This window comes from Dermacentor variabilis, chromosome 10, assembly GCF_050947875.1.
Source record: "Dermacentor variabilis isolate Ectoservices chromosome 10, ASM5094787v1, whole genome shotgun sequence".
Classification (NCBI taxonomy): domain Eukaryota; kingdom Metazoa; phylum Arthropoda; class Arachnida; order Ixodida; family Ixodidae; genus Dermacentor; species Dermacentor variabilis.
Window position 1 is genome coordinate 28,012,562 of NC_134577.1, and position 18,814 is coordinate 28,031,375.

Below are 18,814 nucleotides of genomic sequence, written 5' to 3' on the forward strand. Positions count from 1 at the left end.
TTCGGAATCGCCGAATTGGCGCGCTGATGACCGGCGTTCACCTTTTTTTCTTTGCAGCTTGATCAGCTGGAATTCCCTACAGTGGGTAGAAAGCAACTCATCAGACAAAACACCCCCTACAGCAAGCCAATTATTGCTGCCTACAAAAGGGCCATTCAAGTGGCGATGAAGTTCATGAAGCGTCACCTGTCTGACGGCGAGCTCGATGAGCTTTCCAACAACCTTCTTGCATTTGAAAGAAAGCTGGCCACTGTGAGAATACTTTCTTCAATGTATTAACCGGCAAGGCATTTCTGAACCGAACCGTATTGGTAGAAGTGCGGTCAGAGTCCACGTTACAAATTCTCCGTTGGATCATGTATATATATATATATATATATATATATATATATATATATATATATATACAAGAACTCGCCTTTTTGTGCAAACCGTATACGTTTACAAGCACAATGATATCTGCGTCTGCAAGCCATCGGTCATGCTCCACATACCAGAATGAAGTACAGCAATTACAGCATGTTATACAGATATTGCTAAGAAAACTTGCTCGTTCCAGCGCTTCAGCCAACATGAAAACCAAACTTTTCCACTATTTGTTAACTGGTTCGTCTCGTAAACACTGTGCGTCGCTCTTGAAGCACGCGTTCTTCTTTTCAATTTATTTTATTCTCAGTAACCTGAACCGCTTTGCACTCACAGTTAGCTTGTTTTGCCACGTACTTTTAGGCCGATAAACAACGGGGCTTTAACGAATATATGTAGCTAAATATATCCCACATTTACACATCAGCCCTAACCATAGACAGAGAATTGTTGACCAATTGACAATCTTTCCCACTTAGTAGAAAGAAAACAAATGACAGAGCGATTATATGCAGTGGGGCACTGTACAATGCACTGTAACGGTTTTACAGAAATGTTAGCTTTGAGACAGTAAATATGAGAATCCACAAAATATACATCAAGTCAAAAGGGCGAAGCTTAAACAAATGCACACACTCTGCACTATAGTGGCGCTGCCTTACTCGTCATACCAGTGCCGAACGTAAGCAGAACCAAGAAATCTTGATTAACTAAGATGAATGCGAAACTGTGATTACTCCTCCTTCCTTACCTGCAGTTATATAGGTAATTCCCTCCTACATCTTGATTGTAGCGTTAAAAACGTTGCGCTTTTCTTCAGGATATTTTTTTTATCCGTGTAAGCTCCCTCGTGTTCAGTGCAAGCGAACGATGAACCGTTCTAGAGTACTCATTCCTCCTCGGCAATAAATTTGCTTTAAATTTTTGCAGCTGACATTGCCTGCCGAAGAGGTTCGAGACTTGTCGAAACTTTATCACAGAACCACCATCGAAGAATTGGAGAAAAATTTCTCTCACGTAAGCATAACACGCGAATACTACGCAGTTTGAGACCATTTTTATTAAGGTTAGTAACTTCAAACCTCAATCTTACGCAACCATTTGCTTTCTTTTCTAGATACCTATTCACGATTTACTTCAGAAGCAGTTTTCCCTTGCAAACATTACGTTAGCTCGCAATGAGACTGTGGAACTCTTCGCACTGAGCTACTACAAGAAACTTAATGAATTCCTGCGATGTGCTGACCCGTAAGTCTCGAAGCAACCTAAGTGCCACATCGAATAGCCTAAAGGCCGTGCGGCCAAAATTTCAGCTACCACACCTCTTCGAGATGTTAAAGAAGAAGTCGCGTGAATTAGTGATCTGTAAACGTCGCCCACACCCAAAGTGACGTTAAGAGGAGTGCACAAACAAAAAGACTCCCTCAAGAAAAAAAGGACTTTAACAGACAGCAGTACAGACATTCGTGTGACATAACAGTCGGCTGTGCTTTAGAGCAGAAAAAAATTGGCCGCAACTCCACTACTGTGAAGAGGGGTGCAAGCGAAGTTCGGGACCCGCGGCTCTTTGTTGTAACGTGTCGACTTTGCACTCCATCATTGCGAGGTCGGCACGTAGACAAGCCCTTTCTCGAGCGAGTTCCCGGCGACGTTCATCAAACAGCGCATGTTCTTCGGCCAAACGCACAACCCGCGGCTCGCTCCCGCTGACGTTCCTTCAAAGCCGCCTCCTCTTCGGCAGAACGACCCAAACGCGGCCTCCCCATCTGACTGCCGGGCCTGAACTGGTTGGAAACGGCGGGCGCGAGGCGAGCGAAGGCGCGATCACATCCTTTCCCTCCTCCGGAGGGAGGGAACGCTTGTGACTGGCTCGAGGCTTGCGTGGCGTCTCCTTCTTAATGCATATGAAATTCCCCCTTTAAAGGGCACGTATGAGGAACCGGCAGTGGCTGAATCGGATAACGTGGTGGTCTCGCAACCCGACAAGCAATTTTTGTTCTCACGCGGCCGGAGTTTTTTCTTTTTTTTTTTTTGCACGGCAACACCGACGCCGACACGAGTGAAGCAATACAAGCTTCGCTTAAAAATAAACTTTATCCTTAACCTCATCTCGCCTATGGTCGCAATTTCGAGGCATACACGAATCAGAGCTTCTAAAACAATGGCATGCTTAAGCGAGAGAAATGCTGATTTTCATGCCATGTGTGTTAATCCAGCAACAACACAGTCAATGTGTAGCCATCGTCGCTAAGAAAACAAAGCCTTGCATGATGTTTCTGAAAAGGGTGGACACTCGTGCGGTTGCGTTCACTCAAGTTCATAAATTGAAGTCACCGTCTATACGGACTGTTTTACAGGCTGCTATAAGTTGCGAGACGGTTGACATGTCAAGTCTCAAAATTAAAATTAAATTATGTTGTTTTACGTGCCAAAAGCACATCTGATTATGAGGCACGCCGTAGTGGAGGACTCCGGAAATTTCGACCACCTGGGGTTCTTTATCGTGCACCTAAATCTAAGCACACGGGTGTTTTCGCATTTCGCCCCCATGGAAATGCGGCCGCCATGGCCGGGATTCGATCCCGCGACCTAGTGCTCAGCATGTCACGTCTCAGTATGTTCTGTGCGAAAACATCCGTTTATAGATGCATTGTTTTGTGCTAGGTGCTCCGCTTCTTCCCCGAGTCTTTCTTTAATGTAGGCTGCAAGTACCACAGAGGGCAACAAGCGTTGAAAGAACGATTCTGGAGTTTCGTAATCGGCCTAGAATATTTCTAAGAGGAATCCAGATGTCATTCCTCAAGCAAAAAAAAAAAGGAAAGTCGGGCTATAGAAGGTTCAGCCTGCCGTTTCGAGACAAGAAATTCTACCCTTCTCGTAAAACGTTTTCGTTATTAACAGCTGCCATCCAACCGGGTAGTGGCAAATAAAATTCGTTATTACCAATTATATACATCGTTGAGGTGATTCGTCGAAGTTGCTGTGTAATTGTTGAATAACTTGCAAAGGTGATGCAGCATAACACAACCGCTACGGTGTAACGAAAACCGCCATCTTTGAACTTGTTTTCCAGTGACACCTTGTTCAACTACGCTGGTTTGCGTCATATTCTGAACTGGGCTACGACCGGTTCTCAAGAAATCCGCAGTGCTTTATTTGAGCTACGCAAAGTGCAAGTGGGAGTACGTGAACGAAAGCCGAGGTGGGAACTGTGTGTCACTGAGGTGAATGATGCGATGGCCGAAAGCGTGGGCTACCTCTACGTGCAGCACAAGTTTAGCCAAGAGGCCAAGAAAGAGGTAACATCTGTTTCGCTGTCCCCCCCCCCCCCCCACCCGCAAAAAAAAAAGCGATAACGACGTAGCGCTAAAACATTTCAATTCAAAAGCAGTACGAGAGTTCAAAAAATAAATCGGACAGTCGTAACGCAAATTTCCGAAATACATACATTAGCTGCATTACTTTCGTGGAGCGAAGGCAGCATGCACCAAATTCGGCATGATATTTTTTCCCAAGGAGGAGGACAGCTATCTTACTGCTAGAAGTTACTTTGTTGTAAGAGCATGCGAACAGACCTATAACATTAGTGTGCATATTTTCATGTCGTTCGAATATTTGGAAGGTACGAGTCCCCTTACAGTCTTGTCCTCGGGGACTTCCTTCTGTATTTTCATTTATGTATTCCACGTACTAACGAAATACAATATGACACTAATTCTGACTATTATAAGGCACATAGAAAGAGAAACGTGCAATATGATACTATTGTATATGATGTCAAATTTCCTACAAGGTTTAATAGTATGTTTTATTCACAAGACAAATTGGGAAGAGCGCAGAAATATGGGAAGACATAATCACTGCGGATGAAAGCGAAGTTGCACATTTGCTGTGTTGGGGACCAATAACTGTGTTGCACTCAAGAATAAAGGCAGAACATGTGCAGGTGTTCCTGGACATGAAATTGCAACGACCCCCTTAGATCTCTGTTCAGAAGCGTTTCTTTTTACTTGTGTGCTAACGACAATCCCACGTTAGTAAGGTTACGTGGGCTGCCATTTAGAATTACTTATGTGTATAAAGTAGATGTTGCTCTTTGATTCATTTAAGGAGTCATGGAGTCGAAAAATTAACAAGCCTTTCCAGATGGTTTCTCGTATATCTCTGGTAACACTTCAACAGGTTCTCCAAAAACGTGACTAAGGTATTTAGGGTGTCTTCTTTGTAACAAAACTATAGCAACGTTGCAGTTTTGTAGGATTACTTCGGCTCGAAGAAATATGGGCAATACGTAAATTGCAGTCGCTCCACTTTTCATAGTCACTGCCCTTTTGATGAGTCAGCTGTGTGAAGGGCACAGCTGCAGTTGAATGTGTGAGACGCCTTGTGCGAGCTGCAGAGGATGTGTGGGCACTGGAGGACAGGGATCACATTAAATAATACACAACTTACATTTCTTCACGGAATACAAAGCTTACACACCGAACCTATGACACAGCTAGTGATGGCCCTAAGGTCCAATCTTGACATCGCGCTCGCTCCCTATTCGTAATGGGCCGGTACGGTCAAAAGAGGGTGCCGCGGATTGGCGTTCCTTTTCCCTGGCTTTCCGAGCCCCTTCATACAATTTCTGGACCGTATACGTGCTGAGCGCGGGAGTGCCGTAGCCTAGCAACTGTCAATTTTCTGCAACAACTTGCACACGTCTAAGCCGTATAACTTTTTATGAGCACAGGTCTGAGCAATGTATCTACTATGGTAGAATGAGCTCTCTGAAATGTTTCTACTGCTCGGATCGACAAACACACTGCCGAGTTACGCCATCCGAACACCCAGCCACACGCTAAATTTAGATCCGGTTGCGTCATGTGTGGGACGTCAACGGCACTATATGTTGGTTATCTCGACACAACGGTGCCAAATTAATGCCCGTGGGACGTAAGGTTGCAAATGTGCAAGCGATATTAGTATTACATGCTATCGTTACATTTAGGTAAGTGCAACCTTCTATGCTGACTAAGACGAAAGACGCTTCATGTCAAAAGTTTCCGACGTCAAGAGCACTGCATGTATGACAGCCACTGCGACAGTGCTGCGTTTAACCGCCTAACTTAAATAACCACTTGCTGCACTTCGGTGGCAATAGCTGACGCTCCGTCCTACACAATATGGTCGTAAGAATTGATATAGTTGAAGGAAAATGCTGTAACTGAACGAAAGCCAATTAAAAACACCGTAATTAAACACAGTCATACAGTTATCACTACACTTTTAATCCAACTAAGTAAAATCAACATTGTTCCAGGTTGAAGACCTTGCAAGCAGAATCAAGGATGCCTTCAATCAATCTCTACAGACCCTTCAATGGTTGGATGAAATAAGTAAAGCTGCAGCAGAGATGAAGGTGCGCAGTTTTTTTATCACTGTTAGTGAAACTTAAGTTGCATGGATCTTGTCGCTCTACTTTTCATGCACTCTGACATTTATTAGGGCAGCAGTTCGTCCAGTTTTATTTAACAGTTTTATGTCATGCTCTTTTTGTTGGCATTGACAACTTTCTGGCACTGAATGGAACAGGAACATATGAAATATAAACGATTTGTCACAATGGTAGATTGCGCGCCAAAATGCTCCATCATATCACCCCCGAGAAATTCCTTCTACCTAATATAAACGCATGCTGACTGCTACATACTTCGCACGCCTCTCTTTCCGTTTGGTTTGCACGTGACATGCACGTTCATTCATATGAACCTATGCGCGATGAATATTAGTGGATGTTTGCCAGAAAATTTTGGCCTCCCTTGACTTAATATTTTTTTCTTGTAATCTACGCAAGGTTCCAAGAACTCAAACTGATAATGTTAGTGTCAAACATTTAAGTAGTCTTAACAAAGACACATCAATTCCTCCTGAACATGCACGAGCAATGTTTACAAGACTGAGACAACGTTCGTGAGCTATTTATGGAGGTACAAAGCGACAAGTCGATGACGCAAGATTTTGCATGCGGCAGTTGGCTTGCGAGGTGCGATTCTCAGAGGTTGAATATGGTTCGTTTTTAATATTTTTCAGTTGAAAAAAATGGGCATGAAAATTGGATATCCTGACTGGCTATTGAACACGACCTACATTGAGGGACTTTACAAATTTGTGAGTACACCGCCATCAATCAAATGCAACTACTTGTTTTCGGAAAAAAATAAGTGCACCCAACGTACCCCATGCTTTACTGTTGTATGATTCAGCCATTCGGAAGCTTCATTTCTAAAGATTCGTATTAAGATCACAAAATAAATTACAGCAGTGAATCCGGAAAGACATTAGGTGCATAGTAACGCGTTATTATGAGCTATTACGTGACGTGATGTTTTGCTCATAACATTTCCAGAAAATATGAGTGCTTAGACATATGATTTTGCGTTGATCATTAGACTACGAAGCTGAAACCCTGTCACTAACTTTCTTGTTCTTTATTTCCTGACAAAGGTGGTGCGCCATAAACGTTTGCATACCCACTAGCGATTTGCTTGAAGTGAAGCAAGACTTCAATAAAGTTTTTTTTTTATAATTCACAACAATCACTTGAGCAAAAAAAATAAGATTTGGAGAATGTGCTTTCTGAAAATTTGTTTAGTGAGAAAAGCTGAGAGTACTGAGGAGTTCAATGTTCATTGCTAGTAACGACCACAAGTTATATGACAGCCCTACCGCACTACGACTGCAGCTTCCGCACCAATCAGATGCCGTATGCGAGCGTGTTGGTTAATGTATTAGGCTCGACCTACTTCGTATGGCTTCAACAACACGAGCAGGTAGGTAATAGTAAGTTAGAAAAGCGTTACACTTCGTAAAATACAGGCATCTCACTTACCCTCGATATCACCTAAACTGCTAATTAATGCAGGTACCAAATCTGCCCCTCAAGGCTTCCTACGGGGAGATGATGTACGCGATATCCCTAAACAAGTGGAAACAGGAAATGCTGAAGCTCCGACAGGCATACGACAAAGAAGCTGAGTGAGTTGTGAGCATTACTTTGTGCATATTGAAGTCTACTAAGAGAACATTTCGGATGCCCTTCTAGAAGGAACGTTCTCGTTTGGACGCTTTGGTGTTCACGTTATCGTAAAAATGAATGAATGAATGAATGCGTTAATTAATTCATTAAATAATTTTGTTGTTTTATGGCGCACGGGCCAAGTATGACCAAAGAGCGCCAAGCTAGTGTTAATGAGTTGACAATGTAGGGATTGAGTATGAGCTGGACGTGATGTGGCTAGATAGAAGTCTTAGAAACAGTCGAAGTGCGTAATTGTACACGTAATTTAAGTATGGCAATGACTAAAGAAGTGTGCCATGAACGCTAAAGTAACATTACTTTTGGATGACAGGATAAATATGTCAGTGGTAAAAATTTCTGAGAAGCACTGCTGCCTTAACAAAGCCCTCGAAAGTGAAGGGCACGGACGCACGTGCTCTACAAAAATCTATCGCAGCGGCATCCTCTAGCGAGAGGGTGCGCTACGAATTTCTTGCGTTAATAACATACAAGTATAACATAGCATCATTCAAGAAACTTCAACTGCGTTTGTAGTAAAAAACCGTTCTGCGCCAAGAAACATAACCGGGCGGAGAGGGATATGGTAGCGATATGCTAGAGGCAACTGTTATTTTTTTCTCTCAACTTTGGATTCCCGACACTCCAGGAGGACGTGGTGGAGCCTCTCACAGCTTGTATAAATTATTAAATAAATTAGTAAATATAAACAAACATGAAAAACGTAGAATTTCGTCTTCCGAACATGTTTAACTCCGTCACATTAGTGCTGCAAAGCCAAAACATTACTGTCGGAATTTGCGAAGCACATGAGAGTAACCTAACATTATGCCTTATGTCGAGCTTTAATCTTAATCGAAGCTTTTAAGTTTCAACGGGAACACAAGTCCCGACACGTTGTCAAATTGCACATGGAAACTTAGAGTAGAAGCAAGCCTATTTTTTGTTGACAAGTGAAGACGTTTTAACAACACCTGCAGACGGTGATCGACAGAAAATACGTGCACAGGAAGACAGACATGAACTGGCGAGAAAGACACGACAGCAGCTATCGGTGTCGGTGGACAGACATGTCTTTCTCGGCTGTTCGTGTGTGTTTCCCTGTGCGCTTTTTTTCCTTCGATCTGCAATGCACCCTCTCGCCCATCTGCAGGTGTAGTTAAACTATCTTTCAAACAATGAGGGCTTTTTTATATGTGCACATTTAATGCTTTAGTGCCTGTCTTGTGTCTTTCTCGGCTGTTCGTGTGCGTCTTCCTGTCCGTTTGTTTTCCGTCGAAGTGAAGACATACGGAATATCAGACAAGACACTTCAACTGGGTATTGTCACAATTTCGGATTGCATTGTCACTTCCTCAATAACAAATGAAGGAAAACAATGCTAAGAATACTGCGAGCAAAAACTAAGCTATACTTAGTGCATGGCGCGCTCAACTCTGTACTCTTCCGAAAGCATAAAAATTTAGCCTTTCAAGACAGGTCAGGCGTGAAGATTAGGAACTACTCTGTCTAAACAGTTGTCTTCCGTGGTTCCCGTAGCGGGTCCCTGATTGATGTGTTGGCGCTATCTCCGTTGTGCATGAGCAGGTAAGGTTCTTGCTCTCCTGTTTCCGCCACTGTGGGCCCTTCCGTTCATACCCGTCGTTTGTGCTCTGTACATTCTTGCTCGTATCCGCATTTGTACGCCTAAGTTACAGCAGCATGCTCACATTCCACAGCACAATGCCGACGGCTGCGCGTGCTGCAGTAAGGTGTGAAATAACTATTGCACGAGAAATGTGAACGTTATTTGCGTGAACATATTTGCGTGAATGTTATATTCAACAAGTAAAATGTTAGTACTGTGTATATGTGCCTTCACAAAGGAGAGGAATAAATGTGTTTGCTAAAATAACTGGTGATGTAAATGTGTCCTCATTAAATTGTGTCAAAGTTCATCATCACAGTTCAATCGGTTGGGAAGCACATCAAATATAACCCCTCCCATTTTGTTTAGGTGGCTAGAGGGGGCTGCATTTGTCAATGCCTTCTACAATCCGAGTGCCAACGAAATGGGTAAGCATTCAGGACCAATCTCCGCCACAGAAAAAAATCACATTTTTTTAATCTCTTCTTAGCGTTATCATGATAAGACGAAATTGCAGCCATGCCAAAGTTCCTACCGAGGCGGTCTTTTATCACGACTGACACCTGTAAGCGTTGAAGGCAGGCGTCCTTCTATTACTTTTGATTATTTGGTATTTCATACGGTGCCGATGAAATTTGTCGTACTTGCAACGGCGCAGCTGCCGACGCCGACGTCAAAATTAATCCGGAGTCTCCTAGTAGGCGTGCCTTGTAATCACATTGTGGTGTTGGCACGAGAACCCAAGAATATTTTTTTTAACAGCGGAACTATTTAAGCTTTTAGTTCCGCCGTGGAGCGTTACCAGAAAGCTCAGCCCAGCTGTGCGCCTCCTCGCGTTGCCTACCAACCACCTGAGGAGAGCAGCGAGCCACGTAACCTCCTCGCACCCCACGCGCGTAGGGCGGAGTCGTGACCTCACAGGCGAGTAAGAACTCGGAACAACCGGCTCCCCGACGCACCTCTTGCCTCCTTTATCCCGTTTGTACGTGCTGCTGCCATGTGAAGACCGAAGAAAGTGCGCACGCCCGAAGAAGAAGTGGCTTACCAGGAATAGTGCCGTACGGCCAATCGAGTAGCGATGCGTCGCGGCCGAGCTAATCCGGAACTCTGCGCCGAAGCTGCGGCTGAGAAGAGGCGACGCCGAGTCGAGGATCCCTAGTTTCAGTCCAGGGAACGCGCGAGTCGGCGCCCGAACGCTCGAGAAAGCTATCCCGGCCTGCAACTGCTCTAAAACGTCCAGCGTAAAGCCCGCCGAGACAACAACTTAGCAAAACCTACCATAACCTTGCAAAACCTAGATACGACTTAGCCAAGCCTACCAACAACTTAGCAAAACCCAGCATAACCTCACAAAACCAACAAAAAATTTAGGCAAGCCACGTAAAAGCTAAGTGATCACAAGCTCCGCTGTTGACTGCAGCCTCGCACCACAAGTGCAAGCTGCGCAAGTTTTTTTTTAATTTTTGAATTATCGACGAGGGTGCACCGACGCCCCATTGCCTTTTGCCGGCAGATACCGTGCATCGTGTGGCCTCGTTGATAGCGGAGGTGGTTTTCACGAGATGGTGCCGCAGGTGTCACTGGTCACATGCTCACGCGTTCCTGCTAACACACCTGAATGCAGTACCATTACAAGGTCGTTCTGAGGAAGCCCGTAAGATGTAGGAAAGCCCGTGAATGGGAAAAAATTGTTATAAAATCTGTCTGAAACATAAAGCTATAAAAGAAACCAGTACATGCTTATTCTGTGTAGCTTCATGCTACAGTCAGGCAGATGACAATTTTTCTTTTTCACTGTTCTACTGAACAGAATATGCGCTCTGTTTTAGAACGTTAAATCATATTCACTTTTAAGTATAAAAACTGATGCCTCATCATTCACCATTTCTAGTGTTCCCTTCGGGAATTCTTCAAGGCGTCCTCTATGAACATGGACTTCCACGGTGAGTCACTGAACGAAGCGAATTCGGAGAATGCAGAGACGCTGAGCAGGTGGTCTTAACTACCCTAAAATTTCTCAACGTTGTTTGGTTTTAGCTCATTTGTTTATTAGAAATACTTCCAGGAGTATCATACGAAGGAATGATGATAACTGAAAAGTGTCTAGAATATATATTACCTAGAAGTAGCCCCTTGTACGCAAGTTATGAAGCTGATAGTGTCGACAATATAAGTGACGGTATGAGAAGATTGCTTCATTCACCGATGGCTTTTGGACAAAATGGTCATTGTACAGGTTATTTCCAGAATATGCGACACCACACTTAAATATGTAATCTTAATGCGATAAAATGTAAATATGGGAGAAAATAGATCGCTTTTGGATGCTTCATCGTAACAATAAAATAAGTCAATGAAGGATAACCGAGAACAAATGCAGAGTAAACATGGATAGAGTGAACGTTTTTCATTTATAGAACACTGTTGGGATTGGAATAACTCAAGTGTATTTCGGTATAGACGCGATGTTTTCTCTTTGCCCCCTTCTAGAAATGCCAGCAGTGAGTTACTATTCAGGCACCCATTGGTAATCTGTTCGAAACATGTCGCAGTAGGGCACCTATATTCCGAAAGCGACATCTCATCTAGGCTAGTCGCAAAAATAAATATAACTGCTATTGCGAATACGAAATGGCCACTTGTGTTATGTGTTAGTCCTGCTTAAAGAATATTGGGATACATGAAAGCGATGTATAGTAAATATTTATTGATGCAGAGGGCCTAATTCAGCTTACAGAAATGTAATATCTTTCGCAACAGAAAACACGTTTCACTTTTATGCATTTTTGCCGAAAGTATCCAAATCATAGCAGATTCCTAAATGCATGCCACCATTGCGGAATGCTCTGTTTTTAAAATTCACTGGGTCACAGCATTTACTTCTTCATGCAACATATTTCATCCAATAGTTTGACGGTTCGGCAGCCCAAACTACGTCTGTGTTATCTATGCATCCTAATGCGGAAAGCCCAAGTTACAGCTTCGCCTTAAGCAATAGCACATTTCTTAGCTCACAAAGGACACATTTGTGCGATTCAGATTGCGGCTATTGCAAACATTTTGTAATGAAACTGTCGTTAAGGCTAGTTAAACACTGCTTCTCCGAAAAACTGCACCTCTAGGTGCTGGCATTACAAGCAACACAGCAAAAAGGTGTTTTCTCCCAATTAGAATTTTCTAACTATAGATTAGAATGTAACTATCGCTGAAGGGATGCTTTTATGAGCTAGGTCAAGTTTATTTTTGGCCGAGTAACACGAGAGTTGTCCGTGTATGTTTGGGATGCGTTTATGCCCTTTCCGTTCTCTGCACCGATATGTTAACGTTTTTCTCCGGCGCCACCTTGGTTTAACGGGTATATGCTACTTTTCAAGGACAATATGATTCTGGCAGAAACCATCTCATGATGACAATTGCCATTATTGTACTAGCATTAAAAAGATGTCGCCACACACCTCGTTGCAACTGTCGAAAAGCGTCATGTGTGAGGCGAGTACTGAAGCCGGGTCCCTCTAGCTCTCGCGCGTTGATGATGACGATGCTTATTCGCATCCCGTTTACTACATCTATCGCGGTCTAGCAAATTTCGCCTATCGTTTCTCGATCTTTTTCCTCACTAAAACTAGCGCTCCGTGTATTTGAATAAATCCTAAAGAATCCGATAAACACCCGCCAGTGAAATTTTTTACAATTAGGATTTATTCGATAAACTATGATTTTAATGGACAATGTGATCCTGGGCCGTTTTTTATCGAAATCCTTACGATAAAGAGCATGTTCTAAGTGGTCATTGATACATCGGTTTGTTTGGCTGATGTAAACTTTACTTCACGTCAACACTAAATCGTAGACCTCACCCATAGCACATTTAACAAAGGTCTTGTCGACCCCGGAATCGTGAGACATCTTCATATATGGTCCCCCGGCGGTACTCGAGCTTGCTGGCGGAAAGCATGGCATGTTCACATGACGCATTTCTGTAGCGCGTGAACAAAAATCTTGAGCAAGCAAAATGGGAAGGAAACGACAGCTGTCCAGCGACTACGTAAAAGAGTTTAGTGATTTTGAAGAATCAACGTCATTAGAAGGAGTCATTGTTTTCAAGTTTTGTCGTGTGACAGTTGGCATTGCCAACAGCAAGAAGGCCTTGAGAATTGCGGAGTGTCTACAAGCAAAACGCTACGTCCAGCTGAAGAAGTCCCGTCTCGACACAGGTGAGTCCTTTTTTAACCGTTGGTGCTACGAATTTACGGCTATGTGAGAGCTTATGTAGCTTGCTTCGTACAGCCTGACACAGTTTCTCCATGTATTGTGCACGCTTCCTTCTATTCCAGGTGTCTTTACAGATTCAGAACAACATTCATTTGGGCTAGATGGTGCATACTTGAATTAGGTAGGAACAGCGTCAACTACGACGACCACGAGAGGTAGAACGACGCTTGTCCTGCGGTTGTCCTGTGTTGCTCTCCCTCTCGTGGTCGTCTTAGTTGGCGTTGTTCCTTCCTGATTCTTGTCCTAACAGACTTAACGTGGTCGCAATCGAATTTGTTCATATCGTCTTGTTATTCATATCTCTTAGGCAACTCATCACAGTAAAGCTCGCTGAAAGAATGCATCACAGGGGCTCGGTCCAATAGACAAGGTGCGGATGACATACCGCTTCAGATTTGCCGTGCACTCTGTTATGCTGCGATTCCACTGCACCAGGATGATGGACCTCTTGGCAGCTTCTTTGGAAGCAAGTGTCCAGCGGCACCGATGGTGCCAGGTAGCAGTCAAGTATATCGGAAATACCTACATGAGGTCAGTGCGAAAGACATTGTGACGATAAGCTCTTCAATGAAAGACCGCCCCATTTACATCACTATCGACGAGTCGCCGGAACTCCGTGGACGTCCGGGAATGACGGCGCTTGTAACCTTCTACGACGACGAGCTTCCTGGATGTAGGACCCTCATGATAGACTTGCAAGTAGTTCAGCAGCGTAACGCAGTATCACTTGGTATGTTGATACAAACCTGTCTCTAGAAGGTTGGAAAGGCCTTAGCGGACGTAGCTGCGTTGTGCTCCGATTCAGCTTCCTACATGCAGAAGCTTGACAAGGACTTGCAACTCTACAGCTCCGATTTCAAGGCACTTCACTTTAAAGATCCGTGCCACCTACTTAACAATGCCCTGGAAAATGTAATTAAGACCATCTCATTTAAAGTAGTTTACGATTTTGCTGTGCACTTTCCTGCCCTGTTCAAATTGTCGCGGGAGCTGCACCGTAAGTTTGGTCTTCTCTGTGTAGACATGGGCATGACCATCAAATCGCTGAAGACAGTATGTCCGTCTAGCTGGTTCTCTTTTTATGGAATATTGGTGGTTCTAAGTTATGGAATGTTGGCGTGCCATTTTGTCTTTCTTGAGAAGCGGCGATTCCAAGGGCGAGAGATGTTAGACGCTCAAAACTTGTTTCATTGCTTGTAGTTGTGCATGACTTGTTGATTAAGCTGAGGTTTCTTAAGACGAATTCTTGTGCTGTGCTCTCAATCATTACGGAACTTAAGGCAGAGAGTACCCTGGTACACCAGCTTTACCCCATATTGAGGGTTCGTTTGCACGCGCTCCTCAGTCAATGACGTGACCTACCTGATGTTTTCCCATCGGATGTTGCAAGTCTCTTGTATCTCCTTCACGAAAATGACCGTTCAATGATTGTCGCAGACCTTCATGGATGCTACGCTTCTGTCGCTGAGAACTGGAGACAGACAGCTTAGAGGAACCTTTGCGATGCCTTCCAGTAGACCAGTGAATTGTTTTGGTAGGGTGTTCAAATTGTGAATCCAAATGTGAAACATGAGCTAGCCAGCGCGTTGGAAACCTATGCGCCGATTTTTAATTTAGCGTTTCTTGAAACTGACGACATGAGCCAGCTCATGAGTGATTTTGCGAACTATCAGAGCTATGAAATCAGTAACTTTGTTAAGTCCCTGTCGTTTTGGAGACTTCCCACTGTCCAGTGGCCAGTGCTTTCCCGCTGCGCACTGAGTATTCTGGCTTTCCCTGTTTCTAGTGCAAACGTTGAAATGGCATTTTCAAAGCTGAGAATCATCAATCGAAAGGAGCCTGCTTCCATCAGTGACAGAAACCTTGTAAAGTATGCTGTAAAGTCTACTTCAACAAACTTTAAGGTTGTAATAGGCACAAACGTACGTGTTTTGTTTTCAAGTACTTATGCTTGTGTGTATATGTGTTCGTGCGTTAAAAACCTCCCAGAGAACTAAAATAGGCTTCGTGTTTCCGCTGTTTTCGTGTCCAGATAAGATTTCGTCAAAGATTTTGGAGTATTGAGAATAATGCAAAATTAAGCTCCGAATTCAGGAGAATTGGAGAACTAAACTCCGATAAAAGCCGTATTTCCGCCAAAAAATAAACTACGAAGAGCACCCTCCGAGTTTCAAGAAAAATAAGCTCCGAAAACATGGAGCCCCAATTAAAACCCATCTTTCTACGTGAGTCTCAGCTAACACCTACCCAGCTGCTTAAAAAGGGGGTAATAGATGCGAAGATGACAGAAACGGTATTATTTTAGCCGTCGTCTAGCGTTCAGCGGGAATTTTCGGCTGCTATTACTTAGTCAAAATTAACTGCCCACAATAACTATTATGGCATAATTGCGTAAGATCAGATGTTAAATTGTGAATGGCATTCCAAAACATTATACCCAACTGTTCCCCCCCCCCCAACTCGCTACACTTTCCCCAGTTATTTTTCTGCGTTTGAACGTTGCAGCATCAAATGCGAAAAAGAATGCGAAATAAAAGCGAGTCTGCACATATCGCACGTGTGACATGCAGCGATCCCTCCCACAATAGATTTCAAAGGGCCAACACTTCAATGGCTTACTTGAGGTCTACGAAATAGGCACAATATGACGGAGTGGCCGCTAATCGCTGCTACTAGCTAGTGACGGCTACTAGATTTTTTGTTTATGCTTTGCTTGGATGATGTTTCTTATCGCCGCCTTAAGCCGGTGCGCAATAGGCTAGCACACAGAGTGACGAGCCCACTTGCTCGTAGTAGCAAAAAATTGAGCCGTCCTTTCGTCCCTTTACATATAGAGCACCTTGCTCACCCCCAATACCCTCGGTTATTTTCTCCAACCAAATCGAATTTTTCTTTTCCGCCGCGTAAGTCATGTACAACAAATCTCCTCAAGCCAGCTTGGGTCAATGAGTATGTGCCGCTCTTCGATGACAAAGGAAAGAATATAGCTTTTCCGGTGCAGGGCGGAATCGAACCAGCGTCGCATATAATATCTTGTATGAAGTTCCGTTCACACATGCGCGACGCGGGGACTTCGCGGGGGCAACGAAAGATGGCGCAGCGAGTTCAAAAAGAAGGGCATTAGAAGCGCCCGGCAGCTGTACACTCTTGATACATCACGCGTTTCAGCTTGTTAATACGGTGTGTCGCTCCACTGCTTCAATGCTGATCGCATCAACGTCACCAGTCATCCTGAGATGGTTTCAGCGATAATATTTCTGATAGATGGGTTATTATTTTCCACACCACTTTTCTACGTAACATTGGAAAAACAAAATTAAAAAAAAGATTTCTCACAGCATACATCCCGACCTTATAGACAACTATATCTTTCTTGACAGTTCCATGAACTTTGGAGCCATTGGCATAGTGGTGGGCCATGAAATGACCCATGGATTCGACGATACAGGTAGGCCTGAGAAAGGCGATGGCACTGACCAACACTACCTAGTGTATTGAATATTTAAAATTGGTACTGGGGCAGCACGTAAGGTGGAGGAAGAAAGGAAACCCAGAACCATTTCTCATAAAGAAGGGTTAATAATGACGGGTAAAATTAAACATCCACGCAATGCAGCAGTTGTCACGTTTGGATGGAATTCATTTTACCTTTATTATATACGCCTCTCCACCTTGCGGATTTCCGTAGAACTATTACTTCATAAAGAATGGTTCTGAGTTGAAACGTTCATCCTCGTCTGGGGGATCTAATCTGGGACAAATATCTTTACGGAGCAGTCGCTCTGCCTTCTAAGCTAACTGCGAGGTCAACAGATCGCCAGCACGAAGCCGAATTATTCAACAACTCTAAGTAGGCGGAGAGTAAGCGTAACAAATCATTTCGTCGAAGCCCACACAGGTGAAGGAATTTGTCCTTGTGCGATCCCCAGAGTTGAAAGATTTTTTTAAAGTGCGAAGCTTTCTTTCTGAGAAGACCATATGGAGCTTCCTTTGCAGGGGGGTTATACAGCAAGGTGGACGCGATTTTAAAGATGAAAATGAAATGTTGTTACATTGCATTGTGTGTTGTATAGTAATTGCCCTCTTCCCGAACTGTCGGTGTTGTAGTGTCGTAGTGGCCAGGTCTCCTGAAGCTATCCTAAACACCTTTCTTCCTGGTCACCCCCAGCATTGCATTTCTTCGTGTTTGCTGCAAATAAATTCAAATGGAAATCTTAAACACTAATGCCTGTGAAAATGTTCAAGGTCAAGCTTTTATTTTTCTGAGGCTCTGCGTACGCCATATGTGAAACCAGGGCATGTGAAGAGTACGGGGGCTCACACACTTGAGCAAGAAATGTTATAGGCTGTGTAATTTTATTTAAAACAATTTACTAGCCCAAGCCAGATGATGTTAAAGATGATTATAACGACCCTTACACATCACCCATAAGTGGGCTGCAGAGTCTCCTGCTTGGAGGAAATGCAATAATGACTAATACAGGAGTAAATCGCTTAATTATAACATAAACAGTAAAAGTGGGAGTGGAACAAGAAACGACTCGAACCAAAAAGAATGAAGTACCACAACAGCTTCACCACCTTCGTTTGCCTCTGTTTCATTACCTGTTTTGCCACTCAGCTGACCAGCTAGGCCATGGTTTCGCAGCGACACCAAGTGAGGTCAACCGGTCGTAAACTGTGGATGATCAGAGTGGCAAAAAAATCGACTGGAAGGCATCGCCACAAAATCGATGCCCTGTTCACTTCACAAAAAAAAGGTCGCCTGGCAACTGTGCTCGGTATCATCATTTCCGTTATTTATGCCGGCTACGTCTTGGTGTTGCATTGGAATGCGGCCGCACTGTGAGCAGGTCTTCAAAATTTTCAAAAGCGGTTTGCGGTTTTACACAAACAGGTAGAAAGTTGACTGTTGCCCCATGACTTCAAATATTTGTTGTGTGTGATCTGCCGAAGTGAGACAGCTTGAAAGGTGTTTTAAATCAAATTTACCTGAAAAAAATGTTCGATGCTATTAATCAACATCATTATGAATTCTAATTATTTAATTGCCATGTTATATTTAGTTTAATTATGGGGTTTTAAATGCCAAATACACTTTGTGATTAGGAGGCATGCCGTTCTGGGGGACTCCGGAAATTTGGAGCACCTGAGATTCTTTAACGTGCACCTAAATCTAAGTACATGGGAGTTTTCGCATTTCGCCTCCATGGAAATGCGGCCGCCGTGGCCGGGATTCTATCGTGAGGCCTCGTGCTTAGCAGCCCAACAGCATAGCCACTAAGCAACCACGGCCGGTTTATAGCCGTGTTGGGCAACTAACCAGCCCAACAATCGCAGTCGGGGTCATCTGTTAAAGCATAACTGAAACGAAAACATTTCGCGTACCTTTACTAAAACACATTTGTACCATCGACTACGCAATTAGGAAGAACATGGATGCTTTCATATGCCCCACAAGCATACTCAAGTATACGAGTGGCATGGGC

At 43.7% G+C, this 18,814-nt stretch overlaps 1 protein-coding gene across 4 annotated transcripts in view; it reads left to right on the top strand.

Annotated features, from left to right (window-relative positions):
- The window catches only part of LOC142560219 (neprilysin-1-like), a 41,535-nt gene that overhangs the window by 15,992 nt on the left and 6,729 nt on the right, over positions 1-18,814 (top strand). For 3 of the 4 annotated variants that reach the window (XM_075672153.1, XM_075672154.1, XM_075672156.1), the window contains 10 exons: positions 58-252; positions 1,297-1,383; positions 1,484-1,614; positions 3,440-3,665; positions 5,672-5,770; positions 6,442-6,519; positions 7,274-7,386; positions 9,423-9,481; positions 10,945-10,996; positions 16,706-16,773. In XM_075672153.1, the coding sequence (XP_075528268.1) occupies positions 58-252; positions 1,297-1,383; positions 1,484-1,614; positions 3,440-3,665; positions 5,672-5,770; positions 6,442-6,519; positions 7,274-7,386; positions 9,423-9,481; positions 10,945-10,996; positions 16,706-16,773 (1,108 nt within the window). The remainder of the gene's footprint in view (positions 1-57; positions 253-1,296; positions 1,384-1,483; positions 1,615-3,439; positions 3,666-5,671; positions 5,771-6,441; positions 6,520-7,273; positions 7,387-9,422; positions 9,482-10,944; positions 10,997-16,705; positions 16,774-18,814) is intronic. The other variant, XM_075672155.1, reaches the window with a different exon arrangement.